The sequence below is a fragment of the Acanthochromis polyacanthus genome, chromosome 9 (assembly GCF_021347895.1).
Source record: "Acanthochromis polyacanthus isolate Apoly-LR-REF ecotype Palm Island chromosome 9, KAUST_Apoly_ChrSc, whole genome shotgun sequence".
NCBI classification, from domain to species: domain Eukaryota; kingdom Metazoa; phylum Chordata; class Actinopteri; family Pomacentridae; genus Acanthochromis; species Acanthochromis polyacanthus.
This window is the reverse complement of record NC_067121.1, coordinates 19,744,942-19,768,169: the sequence shown is the minus strand read 5'-3', so window position 1 is coordinate 19,768,169 and position 23,228 is coordinate 19,744,942. Positions and strand designations below refer to the sequence as shown.

At 37.9% G+C, this 23,228-nt stretch overlaps 1 protein-coding gene across 5 annotated transcripts in view; it reads right to left on the bottom strand.

Annotated features, from left to right (window-relative positions):
* Window positions 1-1,711: 1,711 nt before the first annotated feature.
* Window positions 1,712-23,228, bottom strand: part of LOC110951134 (pituitary adenylate cyclase-activating polypeptide type I receptor-like) — a 39,161-nt gene continuing 17,644 nt past the window's right edge. For 2 of the 5 annotated variants that reach the window (XM_022194065.2, XM_022194064.2), the window contains exons 4-15: window positions 19,814-19,924; window positions 19,613-19,713; window positions 19,431-19,528; window positions 17,786-17,918; window positions 15,701-15,854; window positions 15,217-15,277; window positions 13,410-13,479; window positions 12,223-12,314; window positions 11,033-11,116; window positions 8,958-9,087; window positions 8,208-8,249; window positions 1,712-6,259 (exon numbers count right to left, since the gene is read on the bottom strand). In XM_022194065.2, the coding sequence (XP_022049757.1) occupies window positions 6,035-6,259; window positions 8,208-8,249; window positions 8,958-9,087; window positions 11,033-11,116; window positions 12,223-12,314; window positions 13,410-13,479; window positions 15,217-15,277; window positions 15,701-15,854; window positions 17,786-17,918; window positions 19,431-19,528; window positions 19,613-19,713; window positions 19,814-19,924 (1,301 nt within the window). In that variant the 3' untranslated portion in view covers window positions 1,712-6,034. The remainder of the gene's footprint in view (window positions 6,260-8,207; window positions 8,250-8,957; window positions 9,088-11,032; window positions 11,117-12,222; window positions 12,315-13,409; window positions 13,480-15,216; window positions 15,278-15,700; window positions 15,855-17,785; window positions 17,919-19,430; window positions 19,529-19,612; window positions 19,714-19,813; window positions 19,925-23,228) is intronic. The other 3 variants (XM_022194066.2, XM_022194067.2, XM_022194068.2) reach the window with 3 other exon arrangements.

Sequence of the window (23,228 nt, the reverse complement as noted above, 5' to 3'; positions counted from 1 at the left end):
TCTCCCCTTTTTACAAAGCCGTCAGGTCAGTTTCATTAATGTAGAGCTGAATCATCTTCTCATATAGAGCAGGTCTATACCAGACTCTTCACTATATGCATTCTAATAATATTCACTCAATGAACAATCCTACCTCCCACTCTGGACTTGTGGCTCTTGGCTGCTGCTTGGTGCTGGATCTTTCTTCTGACTCTGAGGGGCTACAGGACAAAGTTTCCCAGTTATGTGGTCACATCATACTATTATTTAAATTGTATAACGTTTATGCCACAATGACACACAATTAATTGATCTGATAATTAACTTGAACGGTGGTTTGCAAAGTTCAAAAAACATTAAATGAGAAAGTGTCCAAACTTTTGATTGGTAATATGCATGTCAACTTCTACATAATGTCTGTCAAATATATAGATTCCCCCCATTTAAAAATGCTTACAGACTTACAAATAACTTGATATGAAGTTCACTCAGGCAGTAAGCTACAGTCATTGCAGCTCACAATTTGTGATAGTGTTGTGAAGTTGCAAAGCATTACTTCAGTCCTTACCATATTTGTCTCAGGATTCGAGACATGCAAATACTGTTCTCTGTGGCTGATTGTCTCTCAGATGTACAGAACATGTCTCTGGCTCAGTTTCAGTTCAAAATGTGCACACCAAATGCTACCACCTAGATGTCTCACAGACTGTGCATTGTGTGTGTATTTGTGGTAAAAATGTCTGCGTCTTAGTTATTGCTATTTAAACTTCACATATTAAAGATAGAGGCAAAAAAAGCTTTTTCTGATTTACATTAAAACTGATGCATACAATTTAAGTTGTGTCAAAACAACCACGGTTTCAGAAACAAGAGGATTCTGTCTTTGAAATGAAGTCACACGCATGCATTGGCCTTACTTCTTCTGAATATGAGTATGCCAAATTGGCAAATATTCCACGAAAAAGGCTGGATGTTATGAGAAAAACTTTTTCTCCAGGCAGCATGGAAAGCCAAGCTAACTGCTGCTGTTTATAGCCTCAAAGCAAGAAAACGAGGATTTCTATAACGTCAAACACCTTCTACAACAAAAGCAAAAATGATGGAATCACCAGTCTTGGAGGATTTTCATTCAGTTGTTTAATTTTGTAGAAAAAAAAGCAGATCACAGACATGCCACAAAACTAAAGTCAATTGCTTTTTTAGAGGAACTAAAACTAATGTGCTACTGCACCATTAACCACTATGACTACACAATATCGTTCAGTGTTGTATTTTCCTTTGAAAGCACTGTATTTTAATTGCTTTCCTTGTGGCTCTAGTGAAAATTGGTGTACTGTGTTTGGGAAAAACACATTAATGAATAAATCACTTCTGGTTTAAGAGGAATTGCTAACTGCTTTGCCGTTGTGTTTGACCATATTGCTTTCTTTGAACTGAAATTTGTCAACATATTACATGCTTGGATCTCAAAGGGTGGGAAAATGTTTGAACCAAAAGATTTATTCACGTCTAACATGTATTTGAACAGGATTTTAGTTTTCACTTAATTGTGCTGCTGTACATGAAAAGCGAACCGCACTTTAAGAGGATTGACCAAATAAAGAGAAGGGCCCCTTAAAATATATTGTAGATGCAAATAAAGTAACTTCCTATTAATCTACAATTAAATCTATACATTTATTTCATTTTATGGATGTTGCACAGTTTGAAATGAACCACAGCGTTCACAAAGCACAACAACATACCACAGATTTATTTTGCAGTCAATTTTACACAACTGGGGACATAAATGTTGGACACCAGAACGTTTATTACACATGACGCACTGTCACAGGTACAACATAAGTCAGGTGAAAGTTTATACATATTTATTTTTAACATTTAAGTTACTTATATCCTCATGAATGCTTGTCATTACATACACATGCATACAGAATACAGTCACTCCAACTTTCAAACGCACATACACTCTGAAAACTGGTACATAAACATAAATGTACAAAAACACAGTCACAAACATTACAGGTCGTAGTCAAGAGGTTCACCTGTGCGCCAAAAAATATACATATATGATAAAGAAAAGACATCATTTGTACACCATGGCAAATTGACAGCAGGCAACATTTAAGAGCAGCTGAGCAACAACGGTACATTCAAAAATTCATTGGCAATCAATAGAACTCACATACACTCAGAACTTGATAAAACCAGCTCAACAGGCACAAACGCCAGAGAAATGGCGTTTAAGCACAGAGATATGTCACAGAGAGAATAGTTACAATTTAAACATGACTTTGACACGTTGTTTTTGCTGAGATGTAAGAAGATGGACACCATTAATACTCAAAATAGGGAAAACACAGAGTAGATATTAGCTAACTAATTAGCTAGCTAGGTGGTACTCTGGCAAAGGGAAACAGAGATAGTAGATAGCTGCTATTAGCTAGTGGGCAAACTGCTAGCTAGTGGATATTAGCATCTTGACAAAATGTATATAGTTTATTTAATCTGTAAACAAAACAGATTGTAAAATGACACACTGTGGTTTATTTGAATCTAACAGCCATTTATACTTCCAAAGACTTGCCCGTGAATGAAAAAAAAGTTTCAGGTGACTGAATCAAAAAAACGTAAAACCAATCAAACACAGCCCATGGTTTATTTCTTTGCAAACCAAGTATCACTGTCTTTTTTTTGTCAAACAAAAAAACAAAAAAAAACAAACAAACAAAAAAAAACCTTCCGGTGTTTGCAAATTAGTCTGATAGTTGAGTTTCCAAAGGTTTTCTTCTTGTTATTTTACATTAATTTTTAAAAAAGTCTTTCCATTTTACTTATTGAAAGCAAAATGAGCTTCAGAGGTGTTTCCCTTCTAACACCTTTATCTATGAGATGCTAAGTAACCATTCTGCTGGCTTGACTCCAGATGTAGCATACACATAGAGAGTGGTGTCAATCTTCTTATTTATCTCTCAGCAAGAAAGTCAATAAGTTTCCTTAAAGGTCAAAATGCTTTGTGAAAACATGTGGAGGGCTTTTCTTTGATACATTAAGGATGGTCATTGTATTACTGTACCGCAAAAAAAAAGTGCAAAAAAAAAAGTGCAAGAGGAAGTGTTTGTGAGGAAAGGTGTGAAAGCAACGGTGCTTGATTTTTCTGTAGTTCTATAAAGTGCAACTAACTCTTCAAATTTCCTCCCATCTCACAGTAAAAGTTTTTAAATTCAGGCAGTTCACAGTTTGTTTTGAAATTAAAGTGAAGAGTTTAAAAAAAAGGGGGTTGAGGGAAGTAAATCACCAGCTTTTACATTATTTTCAATGGTCGCATCAGGCCTTATGTACACAATTGCAGGCTTGCTGTTTGATTCATGTAAAGGAAAGTCACAAAGATACATGTAAACAATAATAATAATAAGGCATATTAATGCCTCAATTCCCCTATCATCAAACTCTGCCGCCACCTTGTGGTAGACAAGACAAACACACAGTACAGACACGTCTAGTGAGGAGCGTTCCTCTTCTTTTTTTCACAGACAGTAACAGCTTTGACACATGGTCGTTTCCATCTGAGCTGATTCAGACTCAGAGTGACGGCTGGTGATAGAAACACGTAAGCAGCAGCAGAGTGGTTTTCATCACACCCTTGTACACACTTTGTGTTTTATCGGTTGCAGATGTTCAAACCTTCCTATTTATAATACAATCATCTTCTCAGCCTGTTTCCTTGATAGTATCTTGTCTAACATTCACTCACTGTTCTGTCCAAAAGCAGTCAAGATGATGCATGAAACAAAATGTTCAATCGTTGTTGTTTTTTTAGAGGTTGTGTCTATGTTTTGGCAGCTTTGGACAGCAGTTCATGTTTTTGTCTTTCGTTAGTCACAAAAGAGACATTGTGCCACATCTCCACCACATTCATGGCACTTTGACCAAGAAAGCCAATATCAGTCAATGTAATGAAATCACACATCTGTCATACAACTATGTTACACAGAAAAAAAGCATGTATACTGTACATTTAATCATTTCACATGGCACTAGTTCCTCGAAAATAAATATACATCCTTATCTGTTCAACAATATCCTCAGTTCATTGTTTGAAGATACTACATTCTTATAATCCATGCAGATGACAGTACCAAAAAATAAATATCTCAAGTAAATATGGTGGATAAATCCTTCTGTACACATCATTTGACATTTAGCTTTAATAAATAACTGCCCCACTGATTTATTGTTTATTAGCTTTGTTTGTGCAGCAAGAAAAAATGAAAAATGAGCATCACTCTACGATTGTCAAGAGCTGGCACATTAAAGCATTTTGGGTTTGACTGTTAAAACATTTATGATTTCTGTTTTGAAGCAGTAAATGTGTTTGATGCTGAGTTGTTTGAATGGATAAACCAGTAATTCAACTGGGGGAAAAAAAATCAACACATTATGTGTCAAATATACAAATGACAAAAAGCAGAATTTCACCAATGGAGTTCTGTTGCACACAAAGAAGAAGCATAATTTTGTCATCCACAATAAAACACACGTCTCTGTACATTCTTTGCAAGTAAATGACTCGTACTACACCGTTTAAACTGTCCGCTCACTGTACTGTAAATAAAAGTGAGAACTATTTCTGACTGACTAGGCACTTTGGAATATGAATGTAGGAGATGATCAGTTAAAAAAATCAGATGCAGATCAGTTCAATATGGCACAATGGGTTTGAGCTCAGAGGAAAGAGAACACGATAGAGTCCTGGTATCTTCAAGAGCATGTGGATGGTGTTGTTCTCACCGTCTACAATAAAATACTGTACGTATGATGTCTTGGCACTATGAAGAGCTTTGGCCAAAAGCTACCACTAAATGGCACATGTAATACTAATGTTCACAGCCTGCAAACACATGTCCGTGAAAAGGAAAAGCCAGCTGGAGACTAGTGTAGTGCAGCTAAAGGCTCAAGCTGGGAGGATAAATCACTTCAGAGAGCGTTTTTATTTCTCTTGCGTACTGTGAGGTCCTCTACAGCAGCGTTTCCCAACCTTTATGATTTGTCACCCTTCAAAACAACAACGCTTCACCGAAAACACAAGTGATTCTACCTTCACATAGTTTATTTTCGGCCTAAAATGCGAAACGCTCTTTTATTTTACAAGAAAAAAGGCATACAATGTGCACGCTGCATGGAACTTCTCATGATTCATCTTTGACTCCAAGGTTGGGAAACACTGCTGTTCAGTGCTCATTCATTTAAGTTTTTATATGTATCTTTATTTTTTTAATTTCATATGAACAAGTCCAGAATAGAGTGGGCAGGATCTTCTGGGTCCTCAGGATATGTGATGAAGTCTACAGATTTGGGCTCCAGTTCCTTTTGTTTGAAAAGGTCATTACAACACTGCGTTATGCTAACAAAAGAAACTCTGATCTAGACACCAAAAGTAACTATTTACACAATCCATGAGTTGTTTTCTTTTCATACATATATTTTGACATACTCTGTACTTACGGCTGATTGTAGAAAAATGTTTAAATTCAAGATGAAACATTTAAACAATGAGCATTTGTACAAGCAAGGCGAACGTTTGGTTGATATTTAACTCTAGACTGTAATGAGATCCAGTCAGGCAACCTGCAGGGCACTTTGAAGCACATTTACTTTACACCAACAGCCAAATGTGGCCCCAACATTTTATATTGAAGTATTGATTTTTATTTTATTTTTTTCTAAATTAATAGTGTTTCTTTTGGCACCAGTTCTATTTTAATATTATTCATTTCTAAAACAATAAAAGGGCTGAATGCAACGTTCAAGTTTCTAAAAATAAGTGCATCATTAATCACATACAGAGTCAATTGCAGCTCTAAAATAGTAAAATGTAATGACTCAAATTAAATGATAAAATATGAAAGCTAGCTGTGCACCTTCAGTGGATGCTTTCAGAAATATTCTGAAGGCCAAACTACCAAATAGAGGAAGTGTGAGGGGCCACTTTGGTCTGTTCTGATTGGTCTAAAGTACGTAAGTGGAACGGCACCTTGAAGCTGACTCCGGCCAATCAGACGCTCAGGTCGGGAGGCTGATGTTGGCGTTCTCCGCCAGTGGACTGGACATTCGTATCTGGGAGCTGCTCTTGCTGAGGATCGACAGCTGAGTCCCGCCGTTCACTCCACTGCTGGCCAACGAAGGGTGCCTCTGCTGCTTCAGGTCCACAGCAAAGTACCGGTTCACCGTCCAGCTGCGCCATTTCCTCTTGATCTCCGACTGCACCTTCAGGGAGAAACTTCACAAGGTCATTTTTAATGTACTTTAAGCTGTACCAGCTCCACGAAAACACACTTTAGGTTTGTGGGGAGTGTTTATCAATGCATATGAGAGCCTTTATAGGTGGCTAACAAATCTGTAAAATGGGATTTCATCATTTACAATGTTTAGGCTGTGAATTGAGCCCGTTTAGTTTCAGCATTACTGTGACAAGGAAGTCAGCACTTCAAAGACATCACACATAACTATAGATTATGCTTTCAATAATATGTATTTATTTAAATCTTTCAAATCATTTAAGAGTCATGCCATTTTTTCCTTTAGTTAGTGAGACCCAGCAGCACATTACGTTGATTCAGTATTTGACAAATTTGCTTGGCATTAAAAGTTCGTCATTTAGCAGAAGCAAGTGTCGCATGATCCTAATTATTAGGATTTAGATGAGCCTTTTCCTTGATTGACACTAGATTTATTGTCGACTCTTTGGTCAACAGGCCCCTATTTACTGACTATGACTCTATATGAATATGAAAAAAGTCCTTATTTAATGTATTTATCTTACCGAACGTAGCCAGCAATGAGAAGATGGATATGAATATATTTATATCTACTCAAACGTTTTAGAACGCTTCAATTTTTCCGTGTTTTTTTTTTTTTTTAAATTGAAGTAGTTCAAGTCCAATGAATAGCTTGAAATGGGGCAAAGGTAAGTGGTGAACTGCCAGAGGTTAAAAAAAAAAAGGTTAAGTTACCCAAAACTGAAAATAATTGCACTTTTCAGAATTATACAGAAAGGCCTTTTTCAAGGAACAAGAAATGGGTTAACAACTTAAAGCTGTTCTGCAGCAATGGAGGTTGATCAAGCCTTGAAAGTTGATGCTACCAAATCCTACAGGTGTCTCAACTTGATTACTTACAATCCCCTCTGTCTGCATAAAAGTAGTGTTGGAACACACCATGGCACCTCAATGCTCAAGAGCATTATTTAAACAGTATTGTAGCACTGCAGAAAGTAGTAGGTTGCTAAAAAAAAATGGCGAGGAAAAGGCAATTAACAATAGAAGAGAGACAGACCATCATAACACTTAAAAATGTAGGTCTTTCCTACAGAGAAACTGCGAAGAATGTCAAGGTGCCAGTGAGCACATTTTTCTTTACCGTCCAAAGGCATTTAGAAACTGGGGGAAACTCTGACAGAGAGAGGTCTGGAAGACCCAAAGCCACAACAGAATCAGAAGACAAGTTTCTGAGAGTCAACAGCTTGGTGATAGGCGTGATAGGTCAAGTAGCACCAAGAAAGCCATTGCTAAGATGTCAGAATAAGAAACAGAGGTTTGCCTGAAACACCACCAATGAACTACTGAAGACTGGAAGGAGGTTTTATGGACTGATGAATCAAAATTTTAAATCTTTAGTTCATCACACAGGATTTTTGTACGCCGTCCAGTAGTACGGTTCCTCAGTGTGTGACATCAACTGTCAAACATGGAGGAGGAAGCTTGATGGTCTGAGACTGGAAAAATAGGGGTGTTCTAAAATTTTTGACCGGTAGTGTACGTCATAAATATGTTTTTCTCATCCTCCTATGGCAAATAAGCAAAGGGCACTAACTTGCTTACACATTTAAGCATATATCATTATAAACGATTACAAATGTATCATACTATATATTACACTACTAACAAATGTGTCAGAACAGAAGTAACACTATTTGTCGCTATATCTGCTTACAAGCATAAAAAATTGTATTACACAATTTAATTAAATGTATATGCACTGCTTTGAAATGTTAAACACAGAGGACAGGTGAACAAAGAAAAGTTATTGGTTTGAATAATATTCAGCACTAACATTTAGAAGCTGGCGTCTATCCTGAAATGTGCTTAGTGCAGCTGCTTTCTATGTCAAGAAAGAAGGCAAATATCAAAGTGACTGTGTACCTGAAGGAAAAAGGAGTAAACGCTTACCTCTCCATTGAGGAAACAGTAGAGGACAGCTACCACAAAGCCCTGAGGAGGAGGAGGAGGAGGATGGAGACAACAAATAAGACAATATGTGCTTTCATCTTCAAAAATTACAGCATCTTCAATAGCAAAGGCCAAAGACATATCAAAAAGAGTCTGACTGCAGGGGCAAAAAAACTTTTAAAATGCACAGCTATCACTATTACAGGGTGTACTACAGAATGTTGACTTTATATTTATTTTTTGCATAAACTGAATTACAGATATGGGCGCAGATGGACCTAGCCACCATGACATCTCTCAGTGGCTTGTGGATGACCGTTTTGAAAACCATGCCTTGTTTTATCGCTGTAAATGAGACAATAATTTACGAAATGAACATAATATTATTATATTGAAAGATGACTTGAAACTAGCAACTGAGGCCATAAACTGACGAGGAAACATGCTTACTCAGGAAATAAGTCAAGTAAGAAGAAGTGAGAATGAGAGGCAGTAACAGCCCAAATCACCGTCATTTCACACGTTACCCAAAAATCTTTCTACTGTTTCACACTTGGTTCCAGTAAAAACATTTTACTGGGCTGCATAGCGTTGGATAATGAGGGCAGAAGACTTGTGAATATCACAAGCACTCTCCTTAAAAGCCTGGGCCTATCTTGCATACTCATATGATTTATTACCCTATTATGCTCTTTCATTTATCATCTGGTGTTTTCCTTAAAGTGAAGCCGGACGTTGGTGGAGCTGTACCTGAAAAGATCCAAGCCCCAGCTCAAAGACCAGCCTCTCCCTCTTGCTGACATCTTCGGGCGAGAAGGCGAACACAGTGTAGTGAATCCCAAACAGGGGGATGAGCAGGAGGGTGGAGCGCGCCAGACGCCTGAACACACACACACACACGAACAACAAACAGCTTAACATGATCGAGGTGCAAGTCAAACACAAATCACACTCATTGAAGGTGAGGTTACTGCTGCTGGACGACTTGAGGTGATGCAAGAGTTGCACTGCTGACGCAATGTCGTAACACATTTTCTCACTTTTGCAGCAGATTGAAATGTTAAAAAAAAAAGAAATAGCAAGTACAGTGAGGTTTTTTTTTTTTAAGAAAGAGGCTTTGTCATAATTATGTTTAGATTAAATGATAAGGATGGTGATATTTTTCTTATTGTCAACAAATCAGATGAAAAAATAAAAACCAACAATAAATAAAATTTGCCTATTGCCACACAGCTCCACAGTCCTCCTCAATCTATTAAAAAAAGATCCGTGAGTCATGTTGTTGCACTGACGGATATGCTCCTTCATCTAAATGAACCTGGGCACTGTGGTTTATTTCGTGTCCGTCCCACGTCCACCATCATGCTGCTAAAAATAATTTCAAGCAAAGGCATCATTTCCTCCTGTTTGAGTAACGTTTGCTAAAATCTACTGAGCAACGCAGTAAAAGCAAATTAATGAGCCTTTTAATCATCTCTGTAGAAACAAATATGCAACAGACCAAGCTGGGAAGTCAGAAATTATTAAGTGATGGACTTACTTTTTATTGGCTTTGTTGACAATAAGAAGAACACCTACAACACTTGTATCCATATCCTCTATGAGTCACATTCATTTTACTATACATTACTGGACATTTTAGGTCAAATTCATCTCATAATTTAGAGCAGAAAAATAGTGATACTATAGTCATATGGAACTACATTTGTGTCTTTATCTCAGCGGTACGTCTCATGTAGCCAACAACAGCAGCTGACATAGATTTGACAGATGGAAATACAGAAGTACACACAACAAACATAGTGACAAACTACAGTTTGGTCCAGTGGCCCCCAGGGGTCCTTATGAAATAGCTTCTTGCTGAGAGTTAAAAGAGAAAGACGCCCTCCTATCATCTGTCTATTTATTATGATTAATATTGTTATCATTATTAGGACTATTATTATTATTATTAGTGCAAAGACTGACAATGGGAAATAGCTAGTTTGGGTTCTGTCTAAACATCTACTACCAAAATGTAAAACACTAATTTACTTGTTATATTTTGTTTATTTACTCCTGAAAAAACACAAAGTGTATTAATTGACAATTTATGGCTTCACATGCATCTGTGTGATGATGTTGCATATCCTCAGACCGATATTGAAGCTGTATCCCCCTTATCTCACTCTAAGCAAGACAGTTAGCCAGTGAGTTATCCCCAAATCATTTGCAGGTCTTTCATTATAATGTGAGATAATTTACTAATATGATTTAGATGTAACCACCAGCACTAGAAATAAAAACAAAACCAAATCTAAAAACCCAAATTATACAATACCGTTGGAAAGTGGGGGTCACCCAGGCAATGTCATGTTTTGCATGAAAACTCACACTTTTATTCATGTGCTAACATATTGAACAAGGGTTTTGTAATCATCAATTAGCCCTTTCAACACCATTAGCTAACACAATGTAGCATTAGAACACAGGAGTGATGGGTGCTGGAAAAATCAGCCGTTTCCAGCTAAAATAGTCATTTACCACATTAACAATGTCTAGATTGTATTTTTGATTCATTTAATGTTATCTTCATTGAAAAAAATGTTTTTCTTTCATAAAAAGAGGACATTTCTAAGTGACCCCAAACTTTTGAACAGTAGTGGATGAATAAACCTTTTTGTTCATAAGCAGAAGTACTAGAAATAAATTCTGTGTTTGTAAGTGCGATTACACATTTGGAAACATGGACCGTTAAAAAAAGACTTTAAGAGCCCCTGGTGTAAAAACAAACGCACACATACACACATGCGGACAACAAAAAACGGACACACACACACACTTACAGTGTGATGGTGGATAACTCTGACATCCTGCACGAATGTTGAACAGCCTGTGTGGGCTCACTGAAGCATTTCTGAGCACAGCTGCTACACAGCACAAAGACAACACACAATACAACAAAGACAACGTCTTTAGGGACACAGACACACAGTCTCACACACAGTCTCTCACACACACACACATACATCCTCACACTCGGTCACGCACGCACAGGTCTGAGCAGCAGATGAGAATGGCATTATCTGCAGGGCCTCCAAAGACACAGTCCTGAGGGAGCAGAGCAGGACTGATGTCTGGCTACTGTACAGCTCCATAATGAGGCTCAAAGTTGATGCCAACAGGTCCAACAAATGAACCTGAAAATCTGCTCTGGGCGGACACATCAGGCGTTTAAAATTTAGCTACTAAATGAATTTAAAGTTTTTAAAAGTTATAATTAAAATGCCATTGTCCATTGACCCTCAAAATACACTACCATTCAAAAGTTTGGGATTACCCCGACAATTTCATGTTTTCCATGAAAACTCACATTTTTATTCATGTGCTAACATAATTGCACAAGGGTTTTCTAATAATAAACTGGCCTGTCGAAACCATTAGCTAGCACAATGTAGCATTAGAACACAGTAGTGATGGTTGCTGGAAATGTTCCTCTGTACCCCTATGGAGATATTCCATTAGAAATCAGCCGTTTCCAGCTAGAATGGTCATTTACCACATTAACAATGTCGAGACTGTATTTCTGATTAATTTAATGTGATCTTTATTGAAAAAAAATTGCTTTTCCTTCTCAAATAAGTGACCTCAAACTTTTGAACAGTAGTGTATATTTAAAGGATGCTAGTGAGTATTTACAGCAATTCATTCTAGGTGTATGTTCATGGTAATGAAGTAACATGTCCAACAGTGTGGCTGACTGATGCGTATTTTTTTTAGCATTTGTACAACATAGCACAAAGTATTACCTATATCAGACTATAAGCATACAAGAACAGTGGATCAAGACTTTCAGTATTTTCATAGAATTTGTTGACAATAAGAAAAATCTCAACATTGCCAGCCTTACTCTTTAACAAAATGTGACTCTACAGTAATCCACTTCACTAATTAAAATATGAATTCTTGACTTACAGCTTGAACATTTCTGAACACACACTCCACTGCTGTTGCTACCCTGTTGATTGTAACTTACAGATAAATGCTGGACTCGTTCCCTCCGATATCAGGAGACTGCAGTTTTTGGACCAGGATGATTATAATTCCAATGAAGAGGACGAAATTGATCTGTCAACAAATATCATGTAAGAAATCAGCAAAACATAAATTACATGTCAGTCAGTTGGCTGTTCTGCTCTGTCTGGTTTCTTCTCATTTCAGGAAGAAGCCAGCAGAGAGGAGGTTGTAGGTGAGAGACGGTTTATCTGAACAAGTAGCCTTCGAAGTCGGCCTGCCCTCTCTTTGTCAACATTCTGCCATTTATTCATGTGCTAACATAATCGCACAAGGGTTTTCTAATCATCAGTATGTAGCATATTATCAACGTATCATTAGAACACAGGAGTGATGGTTGCTGGAAATGTTCCATATTTATATATATATATATATATATATATATATATATATATATATATATATATATATATATATATATATACCGGGCTTTGCAAAAGTTCTGTTACACGGTTTCATGATCTTTAGAGATGTTTACATGTCGGAGTGAAAAATTCCATTAAACAAACTGAAAGTTCTACCTTATAGGCAGGTGTCATTAACACAAATTTGTTCTCCGGTGAAGTAGTATCAAGATGGAAGTCAAAAGAGTTGAGATATCTGCTCTCCTTCATGCTGGCCACAACAAGTCTGACAGAGCCAAGCAGCTGAACATCAGCCGGATGACCGTCCACAGAGTCGCGGAGAGGCTCAAGAATGGTGAAGATCTTTCAGGTGATCTTTCAAGAATGGTGAAGACCTGAAAGATCTTCACCATTCTTTAGCCTCTCCGCGACTCTGTGGACGGTCATCTGGCTGATGTTCAGCACGAAGGAGAGCAGATATCTCAACTCCTTTGACTTCCATCTTGATACAACTTCACCGGAGAAAAAAAATTGTATTAAGGACACCTGCCTATAAGGTAGAACTTTCAGTTTATTTCATGGAATTTTTCACTCCGACATGTAAACGTCTCTAAAGATCATGAAACCGAGTGTAACAGAACTTTTGCAAAGCCCGGTATATATGTTTTTTACATAACCTCAATTTACTTTGGCGAATACTTTACTTAAATAAATAATTTCACAGCATTCACGCCACATACGTGCTCACTCCTTTTCTGTGAGAAAGTTCGTGACACAGTCTAAGCTGAATGAGCGTCTGTCTCACCATTATGGAGGCCACCACTGGTCCTTTGATCACCCACCAGAGGGCAGTGTTCTCATTTGTATCCCAGCACCTGCAGGAGGAGGAGAACAGTGCATTTTAATAATAACATTTTGTAGACAATAGGTAATGCATGATATCATACACAATGTCAAGCAAATAGCCATCTGAAAAATAAAGGAGTGGAGTGTTCAGAAAGGAAGGGAGAGTTTTAAACGGAAGCACATCTGCAATCGAAAATGAAATCCGCTAAAGGAACACATCAAATTTGCGCAATACCTCTAAAGGTTGTTTGTTTTCTTCCACTCACATTACATCATGTATTGTGCACAGAAAATGACTAAAAATGTAAATGGAAGCAGGGCTGGAGAAATCCACTACTGTTTTAAATTACACACAAAAAGGTCTTAATTTGCACGATCCCAGAACATTTTGAGCTAATTCACTCCAAAACTGTATTCAAACCCCTGTCAGCATAAATGAAAGGATCAGTGAAACAGCAAAGATAGAATTTTCCACATGGGTGTCAGTAGAGTCCTGCATTTTTACTGAAAACCTTCTTCATCTTCATCTGTACAGGAGCTAAGATGAAGAGAAGCTATACGTGTGAGGAATTACCTCGACACATATTTGGACCTCTGTGTTTGTTAACATCCTGAAGACTTCTGTTTATTTGCTCTGACATGTTTTCATATTCCTTTTACACTACGAATATGTGTTTCTTAAGTGGTGGAAGATGTAATCAGATGTTTCACTGAAGGAAAAGTTGCAAAACCACAATGTAAAATTATTTAGGAGTAAAAAAATTATCCAGAATATATCCCCCACAAATCGTGTCCTTTTCCACAGTGTAAGCTGATCCGTTCCAACCCCATAGTGTTTGGAATAGCGTCCCATCCAGACATGATACTCTGATTTTTCTAACTGGAATTCTGAGTGGATGGCCGGCTTTATTCCTTTGGGAGTCAAGAGAAAGAAAGATCTGACTGGCTCTACAGGCAACCAAAAAAGGCACTGCAACTGGTCAATGTTCATGCCCGTCCTACATTTCTGCCCTCCGATTGGTTCCCTTGTCTCCACCAGCTGTATCCTCTTCTACCTCCTCTTCTTCCCCCTCGCAATTCTCTTCCTCATTATTGTTCATGCCATTTCTGTGATCTCCTTCCTTTCTTGGTCTTTCCTGGTGTTTTACGTCATCCTGTTCTACGCTATCTTCGTTACACGGGTCCTCTCCTTCCTCTTCTACCTCCTCTCTCTTCTGTCCACCAGCTTTTTTTTTTTTTAATTTTAGCCTTTATTTTTACAGGTAGCCTCATTGAGACACTGAGTCTCACTCTCAAGAGAGACCTCTATGTCCTCCTGGGCCTCATCTTCCTCCCTCTTTATTTATTCCATGTAAGCACTACAGAAGCATCATTGAGTGATTAAATCTAAAGAAACACTTCAATTACATGTACATGTGTAGATTTCTCATATACAATCTCCAAGAGAATCATATATATTTTTTGTTGTTCCTGTAAAATAAAGTGTTCAATTCAGACAAAAACATAGAGGGATTGGGATTTTGAGTGTCTTTAGAAGATGTTTGTACAACTTATGATTATATTACGTGCATGACTGATGTGAATATGAATTGTAATAGTAAAGCAGTAATTAAAATTATCAAATAAACTGTTTTTTTAACTGACTGTAGTTGACTGTGAGTACAAAGCACTAGAAAATGAAAATATTAAGTGATGTGCAAATATTTAAGTATATTTACTTAGTTATTTTCCTGCAGTGAAATTTGAGGTTGTGAAGAAGAACATACCCAGTGTCATGAAAATGCAGCCTCAGAACTGCCCAGACAGTCACACAAATGGTGGGAGTTCCTGTAATCATCAATTCAAACTGTAAGCAAACAATCATCAATAAAATTGGAAATTTCAACATATGTTGTAAGAAAAAAATATAATAAAGAGAGGAGGATGATATTTTTACTTCAGATTTCAGTAATTAATCACATAATAATCTATTCATGTAAGAGCCCTAGGACTTCCAATACAGGATTTTGTTTGCCTTGATCTCATATTAACAAAAACAAAACAAAACATATTATTTAGTGGATAGTTTTTTTTCTCTAAATGATGTTCTCTATTTTGACTAAAAGTCTGTAAATTGCAAGTCAAATGTACTCAAGGAAAAGTACAACAAAAGTATTTCTGAAAGCTCAAGTTAAGGAATCCATTTTGAAATTCACATTATGAAGAGTACCTGAATTGGTTGGCACTAATGATAATCAGAGGGAAACTCACCCCATCCTACGATGGTGTACCAGTAGAAATAGCGTCTCTCAGGAAAGAAAGTCTCCACCAGCAGAGTGAAGAGATACAGACCTTCAATGAACAGCCAGAAATAGTTGGACATGACGCAGTAATGGAAGAAAACCATCACCGCTTTACACGCCACCTGCACATGGAAACACGGGAGAGACGTGTCAGTGACGCTAAAGGTGGCCGCACATCTGTTTTGTCTTTCATATCTGAAAGACCGACGTTGGACAACTGTTTTGAAGAATTTGAAATATTATGGATTCTATATTATTTAAAAAGTGTGCGAATTGTTTCAATACTATCATAAACAGAATGAAATGTTACTCCTTCAAAATGTTTCATAGATTGTATTGTCTTTGAAAAAATAATACGAGTTGTAGTTGCTTTCTCCACAGTAAAAGCATTTTGTTTCAGTTTGTAAATACAACATCCATTCTAACCCTCTGAATCCTTCTGAATACAGGTCAAACATAAAAAATGTTTTGAATCATGTGTGACATGTCATTCTCTTGGCAAAAGTAAACAAATCTAGATTTAAAATGGTGATATATCATCTAATTTTTTCTACATGTCTCACTTAAAATTCACCAAGAGCAAAAACAAGTTGTTTACTCTCACCACATTCTGTAATAAAACAAACAAAAAAAACCCTGAACTCCTCTGTGCAACAAGGACATTAACATCTTAGCTGCAACAAACAAACATGAGTCATAAATTCAGAAGCTTCTCGTCATTTGTTCCAACATTAGTCCCACCAGTAGATACTTGAAAAACGGTTGCACATGTTAATAAATTGTCAAATAAACTCAACTTTTTTTGTGATAATTTATGGTATTATAACTGTACAAAAGACATTTTTGAGTACTATTTATTTCTATCCATGATTGTGCTGTTTCAATAATAGTGAAAGATTTTATACTGAAGTGAAAACAGTGAGTAAAAATATAACGGCAACGAATCAACCAGGACCTGTTTGGGGTTCAGAGGGTTAATAGTCATAGTCAGTCTTTCTTCTAGAAGCTCACGAACATAAATGTGAGAGTGACTAATCCCTGTAAATCACAGTGTAAACAGATGTCGTTGTCACCAGACTGCAACACGGTGCATCATATTGTAATTACCCTAAAATGTGTCTGTGAATATGCAAACGATCGGTGTGAAACCTCACCCCCAGCAGAAACGAGCCACCGATGTGTCAGGTGAAGTGTAATCTAATGACATCATGTTAATGACTGGAGTCCATATTCAGTGTGGGGTCAACCAATTACAGCACTGATCTGACTCTCGGTACAGCCATGATGATGACCTGTGATCGCCATGGCAACGACGGTAAAGCAACACATTTTGGAAAAAAAAAAAAAGGGCAACGTAACCATTGATATGTTAATAAGCTCCAGTAGAAGATTTCCAGTGGCCCTGCTGAAGCCATTAGCGTACCTAATTAGGTTTATTTATCATGGCTGCTTAACAACAGTGTGCAGAGTGTTGTTACCAGACAAAGGCTAAGAGCTTGTTCTGCATTTGTAATCAGGGAGTATTAGTCATCTAATAGCGTGTTTGCTTTTTTTAAAATTTGCATGTGATTGATGTTCCTTCAAAGGTGAATATCAAACAGGAAAGACTGGAGGAGCACCGTTTCAGTCATTTTTGTCTTCAAGCTGTCTTTATATCTCAAACACAACAGGCCTGATCATGATTTACACCCATGCTTTCCTTTTTAAAATGAGCAGCTGGAATCTACAGAAATTGTTCAATACGGCTCTCTGGAACTAATAAAGCAATAATAATCCTACAGCCAATAGTCTTCAAACTTCTTGACTACTGACTCCTGTGAGCTATTAAATTGTCAGAGTTCTGACTGTTTAGAATAATAGCGGCCCCATTTTGTAATTAGCTGCTTCAATTTCAAATTAATGAAATAATTAACCTTGTGAATTGAAAATGACCAATTTTTTCATTAATAACTAAACAGGCAGTCATGGTTGCTTTCCTTCCTCCAGACAGACTGTGTATTATGGCCTCTAAATGCCCACACAGCATTTATATTAATGAGCTATTGCTACTGACTGTGTGTACGAAGCAGTGGTCGCTGTCCTCCTGAGCGTACAGCACGCCGTCTTTGATAAACACTGAGATGGCTCTCAGGATGAAGGACACAAACAGGTTCATGTGAATGAAGTTCCTGGTGCAGTGGAGCTTCCTGGAGAGATGAGAGGACACACAGAACAAGTTATCTTAGCTAAACAACAACTTCACAAGTAGATGGCCCAACACAGGAGAGCAGCTCCTCGGGACAAGACTCAGCAGTCCACCTGCAACTAAAGATAAAGGACACTCCTTTGAGGACAGCAACGTCCATATTTTGGACAGAGAGGACAGACAGTTTGAGGGAGGAGTAAAGGAAGCCATCTATGTCAAATTGGAACAGCCATTTCTAAACAGAGAAGGGGTCTGTGACATCATTTATCAAACACCTATAATGATAAAGTCTCTCCATAGTTAACGCCTTGAGTCACTCTCAACTGGCAGCTCTATCGGCATGATTGCTGTTGTTGTTGGTGGAACACCTGATTTTACTTGAGGCATGTGAGTCCTGGTCATTAACTGGCCATTAGCCATGTGACCTGGGGTGACGATATGTTCTGTAACTCCTCATTAGTCAGCTAGAAATGAGGATGCCTCCTGGATTAAGGTGGAACTTTTTCAAGAACCTACGAAAGACATCCAGCCGATTTCCACTGAACCTCCTGCGATTGCCCCTTAAGCCCTTGACTTGAATCAGCAATCTTGTCCTCATCACAAGGCCGGGAGTGAGATTAAAATCAAAATCAAGAAAGGACATTTCCCCTAATACAAACTGTTGGTTGGAGAGAAAACAACAGCCTTATAACAGTGAGTCACTAAACACTGATGTTATTGAATCTGCTCTGAAGTTTATCAACTGCAAGTTTGATGAAGCAGAAATGAAGCAGAACAACAGCTACATCTATTTTATTCCTAGTGACACCAGGCTGCCTCTTTATTGAATCCGCCAGGCTGGCGACCTTCAAAAAATGGCACTGGATTGCGACAGACATGACCTCATCCTGCTATAGGGACCTCCAGGGTAGAAAGGGTTAAAAACTCAGCTAGACTGTATCATTTCATTTTATTGGTGTCTTTGAACCTCTGGCTGCTTTTGCTCTGTTTTTACTCCCAATATTTACAGGCTTACGGCACAGCCACAATACTGTATACTGTGAGGTGCCAGTATACATCATCAGAATTGCTTGTTGGATGGTGGAGCAGCTTTATAAACCTTCAGCACACCACTCTGATATCAGATTAGGGAGTCTGTGTTCATCATTTTCTGTACCGTAAATAAAAAGACAATACAACATTCACATCTGTTTCAGCTGTGTGGAGGTTCTTTTATAAATTGTACAGGAGGGAAAACAAAGTATGTATAATTTATTTATTTATTTAATAAAGAGCTCTAAATGTCTGCCTTAATGTTCAAAGTTTTTGGAACACCCAGTAGCCTATGCTGTGTGTATATGGGGCAAAATGCTAAAATAGATGCAACTTAATTTTTTTCTCTATTCATCAAATACCTGTTTGGTTTCAGCAAAGTGAGGAAAAAAAGGAGGACTCGGATGGTACAGTAAAATTCTGATAAGCTTCTAAATGAAGCATACTGTTCATGTAATGGGTCAATTTTGGGAAAACTCACCTGAACCTGCAGAGAATGACCATAGCTGTGGTCAGAGACACCAGCGATGTGCTGTACCCGACTGTGTACAGAGCTTTGACTGAGGCGTAGTACATGTCCTAATGATGGAGACAGAGCGTTAGCATGTCTTATGGTAATGCATGTGATGTGTAAATATTTAGATGAGGTATACTGGGCCCTACAGGTTTGGTCGTGTTGTCGTAGAAGAAGCAGACGTCCACGTAGTGAGGGAAAGGCTCAGACCAGCCGTCCTCGGTGCAGTTACGACTGATCTTCCCCATTTCTAGAAGTGAAAAACAGGCCTCAACAAAATTTGACCTGAATGAAAACAATCCCAGCTCACGTGATATCAGTCCATGTGTTAAACTGATGGAGCCACTCACCATCTTCAGGGCTCATGAAGTCATGAAACAGCTCTGGACAGTTGACCACCACAACCTCTCCAATACTGGCCGCCTGCCAGCAGGTCAGGTTGTCCCACATCCACTCACATGCTGAGGGCAGTAGAAAAGCAGCACATGTAGTCACTGTGAAGCTACTCTACAGTATTTTTGCTGTTATAACACAGAGTAAATGATGTTGGCACTAATTAAAACAAAACTTAATTTAATATAATTCAATTGGAGATGATAGAGTTTAGTCTGATAAATTGTGTTTTCAGGATGAAATTATTTTTAACATGAAAGCAGCCTTCTAGGCTTATTACCCATCTTGGTGAAAGGATATTAAGACGTTGTTTGAGACACAGTGTTGGTACTTCAGTCAACATCGCAATCAAATGCAGCAGCAGTATCTTACCTACTTAAATAGTTCTTTCTTTGAAAATGTATAACTTCTATGCATCCATCCATCCATCCATCCATCCATCCATCCATCCATCCATCCATCCACCGTTTAATCCTCATTAGGGTTGCGGGGGGGCCTGGAATCTATCCCAGCTGACTAAGTGTAAAGGCAGGGTCACCAGTCTATCATAAGGCTACATATACAGACAAACAATCACACTCACATTCACACCTACAGACAATTTAGAGTTACCGATTAACCTGAACATATTTTTGGACTGTGGGAGGAAGCTGGAGAACCCGGAGAAAACCCACACATGCACAGGGAGAACATGCAAACTCCATGCAGAAAGATCCCAGGCCCAGGTCGGGACATGAACTGAGAATCTTCTCGCTGCAAGGTGACACTGCTAACCACGAAGCCACTGTGCAGTCCAACATATAACTTATTTTTTGAAAAAATAAATAAATAAAAGCGACTAACACTTCTAATTAATACTGGCATGAGTAAGGTATTCTGATTTTAAATATAATACTCCTGTATTAATACATGGATAAACCAAAACGTGTCCACTTAGAAAGTCTTCATGAGGTTGCCTCAGATACTCTCTGGACTGCCAACCAGAATTAAGGACCTACATTAGTAAGAAGTGGGACAGTCGTTCTTTTTCATCTACTGACGAATGGTTGTATCATAGAGCACCTCACTTTGTATTCTCTTCATTTATAAACTATCAACACCACTGTTTTTGACCCAGTGCAGTTTTCTTTCTCCATAGTTTTCTGTCACTTTGAAACTGCCGACAAATTCTAAACACAACCTTAATGTATCATTAACCTTTAATCTGATGTGTTTTGATGTTATCCTTCAATTGTAGTTGTGTTTCTTGGAACCTGATGAATGAAAATTTCATGTGCACTCCTTTTTAGTACTGTTTTTTTGTTGCTATCAGCCCTTGTGGGAATTATCTGGCTCTTTATCTGCCAAGTGCTCCACTATGTTCACAGTCTAGTTGCTAAGCTTGCCTGTCTGCTGTTAGACTCTGAGCAGGTAGTGCACAGCGGGGGGTTTAGAGCATTTGATGGTGAAAAAAAAAAAGAAGTTGCTTGCCACATGCAGGCAGAGAAAGTGCACCAGATCAGTGGAGCCGTGAGCCAAAAGTCACTGTAGCCAAGCAGAACTGCAATATCACACAGTGGAGATTTTAATTTGATACATATCTATCTATGCAAGTATGAGCAGCTTTAACTTGTACGGTCAGCTCATGTAAAAGGCAGAAGATTTTTCTTCTCACTGGAAAAGAAGATGTTAAAGCAGCAGGTAGACAGGCACAAGAAGAGTAATTGCATTTATTAACAAAAATAATCAAACAGTTCTAAAAATTAATCACAGGGAATTCAACAAAAATTATTTAAAGCTAATGTCAAGCGCTGCTGTAGCACTCAGTTCCACACACACTTCTGTATTGCAGCTTTGGTTTCTTTATTTCTACATTTCACTACTGTCTTTTACACATTTTCCCACTTATTTTGGTAGTTAGTTTGACCATTTTGTTGGAGGTAAGTTCTATTATTATTTAGAATTATGTATAACTGTTGTATGACAATTAAAATTATTGTTTCTGCAAATACACAAGCGCAAAACTGCAGTTTCTTAAATGGTCACTTGAGGTTGGCTCCAAAAGGAAGTCAATCCCATAAACACCCATGTTAAAATGGGTAATTTTACAGCAGAAAAAAAACACATGCTTACAGACTGGTACAAAAAACAATTTTGGTCTCTATAGCTAATGTTTCCATTTCATGACAGCTGTACGGGGGGGTGAGCATATTTTACTCATGAGTATTAATTGCATTAAGGGTTTAAAGTTATATTTAATTAAGGCTGTGGACGATGTTTGTCCTGCATCAGTTTCATTTTTGTTCCATTCATTTTTGCATTAGCTGAAAGAAAGGAGGAGTCAGGCTAGTGCCAAGCCCACTCTCGAGGAAACGTATTAGTGATGTCACCAGCGGGCCATCGGTCTTTATATACAGTCAGTGGTTAAAACCTTCAGCTTCACCAAAAGCAGATAATGTGTATGTAACTTCAACCTACCACCTGCTGAGATTTAAGACAGATATAAAGCATTAAGCAAGATGACAGGTTTAATTACTGCTGATATTTATCTGTGCACACACATCCATGAAGGTACCAACTTTAACCAGAGGTAACCTACTACTGAACTAGTTTACCTTTTCTTCTAAATCATTTGAGTCACTCGCTGGCAGAGGGACTTAATGATTAAAACATCATCACTAATTTGTCACTGAGCAGCACTTTTAAAATAATCCACACAATAGGGCTGATACTTTTAAAAAGACATATTCCATGTTTGAACCTGAAAATACTGACAGATGAATAGTAAGAGTTTAAGGCAAGGATCCTTGTCATAATAGTGTGACAGTCTTCCTGTTTAGCTCGCCTTGCTTGCTGTTGTGCTGTCTCTCTGCAGGGGTGGGACCTGATGGGTGGTACCATCAGCAGCGTGAGACCAACATTTATGGGTCACATGAGGTCAGAGCTGCAACCAGTTCACCACATACCTTTATGCTGCAGCTGTTGGATTGATTTGATTTATTTTTACATGTCACTGCTGGCTTTGTACAGATCCCTCCCCTTATGTTTTTGTATTTAGCTCGATTATTTAGTTGCAAGCTCCATGATTACACCTGTGTTGTGACATAAATACATTGTCATAAATACATTACATCAACCTGAAATTCTCTTTTATTTCACATGTTCCAGTTAGGAAGTCAGGATCAGCCATGATGAGGCACCTCTGGGGCAGATGGGGGTACATTATTTTTATGCACAAACTTATTATTGATTGAATAATTATTTACATTAGATGTGTTTTTTTTTTTGTTTTTTTTACAGATTTTTCCCAAAATCGTCAGAGCAATTAGTAAATGATCTAGACAGCTGTGGTGAAACAGAAAAGCACTGCAATAGACATGATATGGTGGCATT